This window comes from Gastrolobium bilobum, unplaced genomic scaffold, assembly GCF_033153095.1.
Source record: "Gastrolobium bilobum isolate Gb01-03AN ecotype WA unplaced genomic scaffold, APGP_CSIRO_Gbil_v1 utg15885, whole genome shotgun sequence".
Classification (NCBI taxonomy): Eukaryota; Viridiplantae; Streptophyta; class Magnoliopsida; order Fabales; family Fabaceae; genus Gastrolobium; species Gastrolobium bilobum.
In genome coordinates this window covers 26,698-37,780 of record NW_026899231.1, presented here as the reverse complement: position 1 = coordinate 37,780, position 11,083 = coordinate 26,698, and the positions used below count along the sequence as shown (strand labels likewise).

Here is an 11,083-nt window from a genome sequence, read left to right as displayed (position 1 = left end):
TACACTGTTTGGCAGATTTCAAACCCAGAAACTGAAGGGTATTAAAAAAAACATAGGGGGGGAATCAGAAACTGATTTTTATGTATTTGCTTGCATGTCCAACACTTTGCCAAAAACCCCTGAATTCAGCTGTGCTGAGTTGTTTGCATTGACAGGGTTAGGGCTATAAATTGCAAAGTTTGCAGTGTGAATGTGCCAACTTTCTGGAAAGAAAATGACATCTCCCAATGAGGCTGAGTATTTGATTGAGAGGGATACAGGAAAGAAGCTTAGACATGTGGGAAGGAATTTACTCAAATACCTGCCTTCAGTTGATAAGCTTCTTGAAGTACTTGATGTAATGCCCCCTCTTGCCTTTCATCTATTTTGCATATCTGTCTGTAAATGAATATTTTTCTGGTGGATTTTTTTTGTCATCATGAATTCCATTGTGTTTTCTGAATTGATCATGAATTTCTATCAGTTTGGATGATCATCTGTTGAACATGTTTGGTATTGGTTTGAGTTTCTTATGTTTGGTGTAGATATATGTTTTCCTTACAATTTTCTTTTTCATTTTTTTTTTCTGTAATACAATTGTTTGTCATGATATTTGGCATTCCTAACCTCAAATGGGTTGGCACACCCAAAATTTGAATAGTTTCCACAGAAATTCTGTAGATTTTTTTTTTTTTTTTTTAAATTATGAGTGTGATGGTTTTCAAGGTCTAATCCGTCTTCCACTTTTTCTATGGCATTCAAGTTTTCATTTTTCTTGAATTTTCTGACTTGGAGTCTCTTTGGGTCTCAGGGGTTCAGTTCATTTGTCTAATTTGTTGTATTCCTGCAAATCCTTTTTCCAATTTCTGACTCATTGGTTGAATAGAGTGACTGTCCATCTTGAGAAGCCCCTTTGGAAGTCCAAAACCTCCTTTAAGGTCAAGTCTTTTATTTGGACTGCGGTGCTTAATGCTTAATAGAATTAATACTAACGAAATGTTGGAGGTTCTTTGCATAACTAAAACTAAATAAGACTTTTCAAGTAAGGGTAGCACTTGGGCGCTTCCCAGATTCCCTTGGGGGTCTATTTTGCCCTACGGCTGGATATCTGGGATGCCACACCTAAGTGCTTCACCATGAGGAGGTGAACACATTGGCAAGAGCAAGGCAAAAGACGGCGCCTTGCAAAGGGAGCTAACCTCCCCTTGCACTAGTGAACTACACTTTCAGTGTATTGGCAGGATTTTAAGTAAAGGAGACCCCACCAAGGATTCACCACCTTGACAAAATGGTTACTCGGGCTCTCTGTGGCAATAAGCAACAAGGGCACATAATGCCCATTGTCCACTGAAACGGACAAAATCACAAATTTGACCATCACTCAAGACTTATCACAATCAACCTGTAGCAATTGCCAAATGCAGCCATTAACCCAGTACAAGGAAGCCCACACTTCTGTTCAGCTTGGCTCACTTGCTGGTTAGAGACCAAACTTGCATAATTACATGGTAGGGCACCCTTCACCAGAGAGCAATGTCCTAGGAATTCCTTTTGGACCCCTATAAAAACCTTTCCCTGAGCAATGAAGGCAACACACTTCCAAACCAGAACCTTAAAATCCCATTTACTCCCTACTGATATGCAAAGGAATGGGGCAGCTTTGCTCCAGATGTTTTCTCTTTTTCTTTCTTGTTTTATTTTCTGTTTTTCATTATGGAGGATCCCTTTTCCTCCAAATTCCTTGTAATTTTCTTCTCTTTGGTCTGATGAATTCCTTCTATCAAGTGGAATATCTGGTTAACTCTTCTCCAGTAACAGCATAAATTAGGAGTTTTCCCCATGTATTTCAGGGCTTCTTCTGAATTTTGGAACTCATTTAAACAACCTTGTTACAACAGGCTTCTGAGCCTGATTGAACTCTGACTTTCTTCTTCTTCTTCTTATAATTATTATTATTATTTTGGTTTTCTAACTTTTAGGAACTGGAGCTGGTATTATCAACTGTGGATCAAGCACCAACTAAGTCAATTCAAGAATCACTGGTACCATCAATGAAGGCATTGATTTCTGATGAACTTTTGAGGCACACAGATGAGGATGTTAAGATTTTGGTTACATCTTGCATTACTGAGATTACAAGAATTACAGCGCCAGATGCCCCTTATGATGATGAACATATGAAGGTGATCATTTTAGTTTGGTTTAATTGTCATTTTTATTCCAGTATACTGTATACTATAAATGATGTTAATGCTTTTTTTTAATCATATTTTTCTTGTTCGAATTATACATAGAAAGAATTTCATTTCATGGTAAACAGGAAATTTTCAAGCTCATAGTGGCAGCTTTTGAGAAATTGTCTCTCGCATCTGGTCGTAGCTATGAAAAAGCACTTACCATACTTGAAAATGTTTCGAAGACTAGATTATGCTTGGTCATGCTGGACCTGGAGTGTGATGACCTGGTTATTGAGATGTTTAAGCATTTCTTGAGCATTATAAGGTTAGGGCCTTGGCAATATATCTTTTATCTGTTTCTTTGTGTTCCAAACTTGCCTGGGTGAAATTTAATACCTCTCTTTGGGTTTTTCTTTTTTTCTAATTATTTGTTTAATAAATGTACACCATCTCTATAGAATTCCTACACCCGACTTTGAGGTTTCCTTTCTATTTCTTCTAATTGGATATTTGAGCTCTGTTTAAGATAGTTGACATTTAAAAAGTTTTGCAATTTTGGTGAAACTTATTGAAGTTGATCACATAACTAGAAGATCATGTTGTTGTTGTAATCATGTGTCAGTTTTTCTGTATACTATCCTTGTTATCATTGAGAACATGTGTTAGACACCCTCCTATTACTGCGGTGTAAGGGTAGCAGGGGATTGGGTGCTCACGTGGGTAATGAGGAAAATAGGAGAGATAATCGTTATGGATATTTGAAATGTAACAAATAGAATCAGTTGGAATGAAAGTGATCAGAGGAATGGAGGAGGGATAGGATAGGAGTAAGCAAGTTTCGAGTGTGAGGAGGAAAGGGAAGAAGAAGACCCATTGAACCTGAAGTGTTTTTTTGTGTCTCCGCTAGATGTAAAAGTCTTCACAAGCTGTTATCAGATGAAGGCTCATGAATTATTTTTATCTAACAGCCTATTTTCTTTCCTGTTTTGGTGAGTGTTTTGTGTCAGTTCTTGTACAAATCTCCCTCTGATACTAATATCACTTTTAATATCAGTGGAAGAGAAGAGATTTTAGTAAATATTTTCAATGAAACAGTGCTCTATTTTCCAGTTTCATATCAACTTACTTGAGAGGTGCTTATGAAGGTGAAGTCACTTTCTTATCAATTCTTTCATGTGTTTAACATATCAATAGTGAAGCAGTGCAGCCAAGGAAATCAGGGTTTTCTTTGTATTTTCCTTTTGCAAATGAATATGACTAGTAGATGAAGCTTTGGCAAATTTTTTTTTTTTTTTTTTTTTTTTTGTATTTGTATTAAGCAAGTTGTTTTATCTTAAACTAATTAATGCTAATGAAAAAGTAGATTGCTTTTTCTTTCTTTCTTTTCCCACTCAGTTTTCATTCACTTCTGTAGTGACTAATACTTAAGGTATTATTTACTCAATTTAAAGGTCAAACCATCCCCAAAATGTAGCTCATTCAATGGAATCAATAATGAGCTTAATCTTGAATGAAAGTGAAGAAATTTCAGCAGATCTTCTGAGGCCTTTATTATGTAGTGTAAGAAAGGAATTTCAGGTAACATACTTTGCACTATATCAATATTCTTTTCTTTTCATCTCTTTTATTTATTTATTTGTTTTGGTTATTTGTTATTTCTTGTCCTTTTATTTAACTTTGTCAATCTGGTGTATTTTATTTTCCTAGACTATTTCTCCTTGTTCTTGGACACTGGGGGAGAAAGTAATTAACAACTGTGCTGTTAGGCTAAAGCCTAATCTAATGAAAGAGATGGAGTCCTCTGGCAGAGCTCTCAATGAGTATGCACAGATAGTAACTTCTATTTGCCAGAACGATTCTGAAACTCCCCAATGTGATCATTCGGATGGTTCTGAGAAGGCGGTGGTACGTTTTACTTGTCCTATGTGATACTCATCAGATAAACTGGTATAGATAACATGTGATATTCTTGATCTTAATTTTGCTGCATGTTGGAAACCATGCAACAAATTTAACTGACCTGCAAAATCTCTAGAACCTTGACTGTTGCTATTGTTTCATTTGTATGTTTTCTAAATGAACCACCTCTAAATTAATTGTTTTTTGGAAAGCAAAGGATGCTCAATGCTTTATTAAAGATAGAACAACCGAGAAAAATTAGGTAATGTAAAAGGGCAAACCCTAGAGCACAAATACTCTCTGACTTTGTGAAAATAAAGGTAAGGGTCGATTGTACAGAGTCTTACCCTTGCATTTATTTTGCAAAGAGGCTGTTTCCAAGACTCAAATTTGTGACCTTTCAGTCACAAATATGCAATCTTACCACTTGCTCCAAGGCTCACCTTTTAAGTAAAATAAATTAATGTAAGGAATAAGAAATTAGGTAACGGAAGTCAGAGTGAAGCATGATCAGGATTTTAATTTTTAATTTTAATTTTTTTTCAAATAACCAATTTGTAATATGTTTGTGGTTATATGTGTTTTAAATCATAAGCATACTGGTTCTCCTTCTTGAAACAAGCCCAAAAAAGCATATGCCTACTAAAACTCCATTAGGAAAAAAACAACTACCGACCATGTCACTTGTGCACCAGTTATTATTCAAAGAGGAACTTCTGATCAAATTCCAGCAGAGAAAAATAATCAGGTCCTGTTTGGTTGGTAATATACCAGTAATTTATCGTCAAATTATTCCAAAATTATGATGCTCACTTGAGCCATTTCCATATGTACAAGATTTGCAAATAGTTCGAGGAAATCATGCTTGGTTTATAATCTCTAATGTTAGGAAATTGGGAAAATAAGGAAATAATACAAATCAATTAATAATTATTTAAAGCATATACAGTCCCTAAGTAGGAGATACTGCAAATATTTCCCTAAATGAGAGATACTTTCCAACTCCATATTTCATAATGGTGAGAAAAGTTCTGTTATTGGGAATGGGGGCATATGAATGGTGCTTGTTTTTTACACGACCTTTTGTTGCATTGATATCTTTGTATTTGTGTTGTTATTTACAACAAGCTGTTACTTGGTTTGAGGATTTGCAAGATTGAAGTTAGGATGGTTGTGTTGCAATGCTTCAGGTTCATTTAGTTGAAAACAAGCTTGATGTGCCTAAAGATGCAAATGAACAACCCTGTGAGGTAAATTATCTTTATCTTTCTTATCAAGTTATTGGATTACCAAATTTTCTTTACAATTGCAACACTTGCTTTATTAAAGTACCAGTCTATATTAATACAATATTGAACATTTAACTGCATTCTTCATCAGGAGACCAAGCGGCTTGAATCAGATATTGCCTGTGTGAGAGATGCCCAAATTATGGATGATACAAAATCAAACATAAGAAGTGCCCGTGCTTCTGCTAAGGACGGTGAAGCTATAAAACAGTCTGGTTCAAAAAGGAAATTGCATTCTGATCTTACTAAGAACTCCAAAAGAAGCAATGCAAAAACCAATTCAGAAACTGGCAATTTAGAGTCTGTTGGGGAACCAAAGTCAGAAACTCAGTTGAATACTGTGCCAAGGAAGAGGGGCCGTAAGCCTAATTCTTTAATGAATGAAGAGGAAGGCTACGATCACTCGTGGATTTTGGGAGGAACAAAAACTGGAAAATCAGCTCTATCCAGAAAGGCTTGCGATAGCAACTCTGCTTTTTCACCTTCTGAAAACCCTACCTCCAAAAAGGATAAGTTGCAGTCAAAGCCTAAAACTGTAAGTGAAGCTCTAATTTCAGAGCCGAAAAATGAGAGCATTGCGAAACCTGCTCAATACAGAAAGACTCGTGATATGGGCAGTGATTTTCCACATTACAAAAAACCTGCTTCCCTCAAGGATAATGTTCTGTCAAAGCCTGAAGATATGAGCAAAGGTTGTGAAGATTCAATTTCTAAACCTAGAACTGATGCGAATGCTGATGCTTCTCCTCCTTTTACAAATCATAACTCTCCTGATGGAAGCTACCCCAAAAGAGGCCGGCCAAGGAAAATAACTAGCACTGGGAGTCAAGATATTGATCCCATTCCTGTTTCAACATTAAAGGAAGACCATTTGAATCCTCTGCTTGAGGGATTGGAATCTCCTGGTGTTAGGTTGGAAAAGGAATCTGAAGTAAGGAAGGATTCTGAAGTAAAACCTCAGGCACCCATTAGGAAAATCACTGTAAAGTTTGATGGGAAAACTGCCGTGGCTAAAATGGAATCTAAGTTCTCTTGTGAAGATGAGGGAAAACACAAGTCAGCTATGAATATTGATGTAGAAAATAGAGATGAGGGCAGGTCCTCAGCTCAAAAAGAAGTTAAAAAAAGGAGGAGACTTGATGCTACTCCTAATAAAGGTCACAAAAAATCATCTGATATGAAGGTATAGCAAGTATCTTTTTACAATCTTCCTGGACAACCCACAATATATTTGTAAAACCTCACATATTTTATCTTTTGTGGCCATGTTGTCTCCACTTTATAGGAGCTGATTTCAGAGTCTGCAAGTAAAACATTAAGTGGAGTTGAGGAAACCCCACGAGCAAGGCTGAAGAGAAGCCGCATCGCTGTGAGTGTTGAGGTATGCATTTTAAATCTAACAGAGTCATTGAAATTTCAGTTTTTTTCCTATGTAATCCTTGAGATGGCTCATTTTCTTCAATTTTAATATGATCTGGTATTATTTTTCGGTTTACCCTGAAGGTCCTTAAAATGTGGCACTGCCTTAAGATTATCTGCAAATTGTAATAACATGTTGATATGCCTTGGGAAGGCTAATGGAGGAATTATTGCCTTCATATTGCTGCTTTTGATTTTTTCGATTAAAATTTGTATCTGTTTAAACAATCTCTGTCTGTCCGTCTCTCTCTCTCTCTCTGTGTGTGTGTGTGTGTGTGTGTGTGTGTTCATGTGTATGTTTAACCGCTGTCCAGTGTAAAGATTTTTACCCTAGTCTCCATACTATTACTTAATGACAGCGGTCCAAACGAACAATATTTGACACAAGATTTTTACCCTAGTCTCCATACTATTATTTTTCAGGCTTTTGACAGAGTAGTTTGAATTAGAATCTTGGAACTTTCCCCTTCTGTTTATTTGTCCTCCTAATTTTTTTCCTATTAAAATTTTCTCTCACTAAACTAAATTTTGCTGTATTTTTTTTTTCTTCAGCCATCTGAAACTAGCAATCATGGTAACTCATTGATTGGTAGTAGAGTAAAAGTTTGGTGGCCCTTGGATAAGATGTAAGTATTTTAGTAGCACTATTTTATAATCTATTTCTATCTCTGCATTCCTTTGCTGCCAATTTTTAAGTAAGTATACTATGAACTTGGCTACATTAGGCCATATGATGCTGTGGGTTCATGCTTATGAACTATGGGTTTAAGACAAATGATTATATTTAGGAGAAACAATGCTATAAATCACAGTTAGGTTCTGAATTATGGACACACACAAAAGGAGGATGCAGGTCTACTATGTGCCATGTCATAGGGAACTAATGATATTGATCTTTTTATGATGAATAATTCCTCTGTCAACAGAGTTCTCGTTCGCAATGATTTTTTTATTTTTTTATTTTTTTTGGGTTGGCATGGTTTGAAAAAAATTAATTTCAAAGTTTTATTATTGACATACTCTTTGGATTCTCAGACTTTGAAATCACTTTCCCTACTGTCTTACAAGCTCTTTGAGTAGGCTTACAAGATAGTTGCATATGATTCTGAAAGTAGATCGGATGCTCTTCTTGTCATCTACCATCTCTTTTCTCTAGGTTCGCCCATTGGATTGTGTTAGAACATTTGAATTAAGAAACAAGCTTTGTGATTTAGATAAAGAATTTGAATCAGGTCGTTTTTAACTTGAGCTTTGGAGCTAAATGCTATGTTGTAGAAGTTTTTTCCTTTAAAGGTATCAGTTGATTGTTATTTAATATATTCCCTAAACCAGCTAGATGTTTATCTTGTTTCAGGTATGTGTGTTTGTTTTGATATGCCTTTTGCTTGCTTTATTTTATCCAGTAATTTGTGTGTGTAATTTTTTTCTTCAGGTTTTATGAAGGTGTTATCCATTCTTATGATCCTGTTAAAGGAAAGCACAAGGTGATATGGCTGTTACTGATCTTTGTTTTCCTTATTTGTAGGATTCGTTCATGCATCTTTGCAAATGGAAGCTTTATATATTTCCTCTTATTTATTTGGAACATATAATGTGTGTTGTTGTTTAAACCAAACCAACGTGACATACTGATTGAACATATTCTAATCTCTGTTTAACAATCAGTAGCATTGACTCTGATAGTATCCTTGCAGCATATGACCTTTTAAACCATTCTGATTTTTAGTGTTACTTATCCTGAAATAAGGTTTATCTTTCATTTCTGGGATTTGCAATAATACAAAGTACCCTTAGTTTAAGACTTAAACTGTTGAAGAACATGGATTTTTATTAATTAATATGCCTGTGTTTCCTCGTGAAAAGCCTAATATTTCCTTTTGATGGCTTCCCAAATTTAGTAATTAGTTTGTAAGTTAGGTGAATACAGAAGCGCTGGAATTTAAAACCTCCTGATACTGTACTGTGATAACTTTCTGGTGACTAGAAAGAAAAATGTCATACTCATAATCTCAATTTTTTCACACGCTTCCCGTGCATAATGATAGTGTGAGTGAGGGTAACACTTGTCAACTTGAAAATCATAAACTATTGGATAACTTAGATGATTATGTTTATGATACGCATCTAGGTGGAAAGGATTATTTGAATAAGAAAAGTAACACGTGGAAGGTCTATATGAGAAGACCCAAAAAGGGTGGAGGCTCAAGTAGTTAGTTAATTAGTTCAGAATGTTAGTTAACTGATGAGAGGGTCTGGGGATATAAATAGGAGTTTTTTACGGGAATAAAGGGAGGAGAATATTGTAAAGGCTGAGAAAAAAGCTGAGAAAAAAGCTGAGAGAGAGAGGGAGAGTGCTCCCTGGTTCTTGATAGTCTTTGTAAAGCTTCGAATAATTCCATTGTATTACTGAGTTGGGAAACAGCAATAAAACTTTGACAACATTTCCTTATACTGTTCTATGTTCTTAGTTGAGATTCTGAATTGTGATTTCTGAAGTCGGAACAGTTTATTAATTTTTTGAATGACTTTTCAATAGATTTTGTATGCTGATGGTGATGTGGAAGTGTTAAACCTTCAAAAACAGCGCTGGGAACTAATTAGTGTTGATGATTCCCCAAATGAGGTGAGTATATAGCTTCGGTGCATATTTAATTGTTGCTCTCTCTCTCTCTATATATATATATATTGATATTATGATATTCTGCTACCAGGAAGAAGGACTTGCGCTTCAGAAGCTCGCAGAGGCATCAGACATGTAAGTAAAATTGGTCTGAAGGACAATAATGCCTAATATTACTGGCATTATACAATTTTTTATTCTTTGTGAACCAAGAGCAAACCTTGATTATTGCTGATGTGCTACATGAGCACTCTACTCACAATGATGCAAATACTGCGTTGGGCCTTTATCAGTTATCTATGAAAGGATTAGGCATTTATTTGTCAAAGGGTAACTTGTATGATAAAATTGGCTTGAGTCCATTGTCATGATAGATATGCTTTCTCGTTTCAATCATTATGTTTTGCTTCTGCAAGAGCAAGATCCATCAAGGTTTAGCTCTTTATCCGGGTGTTGCATGTGGTGTGAGCCCTCAAATCTCGAGTCACAACTCAATGTAAACGTGTAAGAAATCTCATTAGAGTGAAGGACCACTCTTGTTTTGCCCAAATATTTATACCTTTGGCAAACAATAAATAGTTCTACTATATCCAATTAGTCTAGCATAATAAAGAGTTCATTTGTTGTGCCTTTTATTAGCCCAAATAACCGGTTTTTAGTTTTAGTATATTCTCTGCACCAGTGTCTCTACTCATTGTGACTGTATTATGGAAGTACCTCAATTAGACATTCTAGATGCTTTGAAATTTTGTTATTGATGCAGCAATGTTCTCGTTATTTTTTTTCAACGTTCCTGGCTAGTACCGCCAAGCCAGTCTCAAGTGAAAGGACCTCGATATAGAAGTTTGTTTTTTTATTGTTATTTTAAATCCAATTATCTTGAATTTCATACCAATAGCAGGCCTTTTCATCTTATAGGATTGCTAAACCTTGAAGTTTGTCTTCAATTAAATGCTATGCATCTTTTTTTGTTTTTTTGCTATTAATCCTTATCTGTTTTATTAAGCTTATACTGTCAAGTTATTCATAATGTGCAGAGCAGAAAAAAGCAAAGAAAAACCCAAGTTGGAGTTGGTCAAGGATGCAAATAACAATTCTCGATCAAGGTTAGTCTGCATGTTAGGCAAAATATTTGGGTTTAGCAAGTGTTTAATTTGGATCATTATTAAAATTTTGTAATGGATCAGTAGGGGTAGAGGAGCTTCTGCCAGCATCTCCAGATCTGAATCTGTAAAATCTGCAGTCAAATCTGTGGATACTTCTTCAATTAACAGATCTGATTTGGCTGATGAGTCCATGGATGATCCACCTACAACTTGTAACAGGCAAGACTCTACTGGGAAACCTAGAACCAAAAGAAAGAAGACTGGTTCAGACATCAAGAGGAACCAACCTGATACATGAGAACTTTGAAAAGGAAAAAGTGCAAGTGGCTTGAATTTTGCAGTAGGAAATGTGTCAACAAGATGACCAAAGGAGTATAGGAAGGTTACTAGTTACTATAAAGCTGGCACTAGAGCTAGTAACTTCGGCTTTACCATAGGGATTATCAGTCTAGTCTGTTTCTCTTTTAGTATGGTTTGATATTTTGTGGTGTCTTAAGACTATTTATTACAGCAGAAGGGTTTGGTTCACACCCTTTTTTGAAACTTGGTTTTTTGTATATAATGATTTCATGGATTTGCGGTAGAAGGGTTTGT

General features: G+C 35.6%; 1 protein-coding gene across 1 annotated transcript; it reads left to right on the top strand.

Moving 5' to 3' along the window:
- Positions 1–262: 262 nt before the first annotated feature.
- On the top strand, positions 263–11,067 carry LOC133288679 (sister chromatid cohesion protein PDS5 homolog E-like). The gene is made up of 14 exons (XM_061486495.1): positions 263–337; positions 1,959–2,162; positions 2,300–2,481; positions 3,608–3,734; positions 3,864–4,061; positions 5,246–5,305; positions 5,436–6,527; positions 6,630–6,725; positions 7,316–7,389; positions 8,196–8,247; positions 9,300–9,386; positions 9,475–9,518; positions 10,421–10,489; positions 10,571–11,067. Exons 2-14 carry the CDS (start codon positions 2,031–2,033, stop codon positions 10,785–10,787), a joined length of 2,430 nt encoding a protein of 809 aa, XP_061342479.1. The 5' UTR covers positions 263–337; positions 1,959–2,030; the 3' UTR covers positions 10,788–11,067.
- Positions 11,068–11,083: the final 16 nt, after the last annotated feature.

Coding starts and splice junctions, on each gene's coding strand:
- LOC133288679 (XM_061486495.1), top strand. CDS start 2,031: ATGAAGGCATTGATTTCTGATGAACTTTTGAGGCACACAGATGAGGAT. Junction 3,735..3,863: donor GTGTAAGAAAGGAATTTCAG/GTAACATACTTT, acceptor TTATTTTCCTAG/ACTATTTCTCCTTGTTCTTG. Junction 10,490..10,570: donor AATAACAATTCTCGATCAAG/GTTAGTCTGCAT, acceptor GTAATGGATCAG/TAGGGGTAGAGGAGCTTCTG.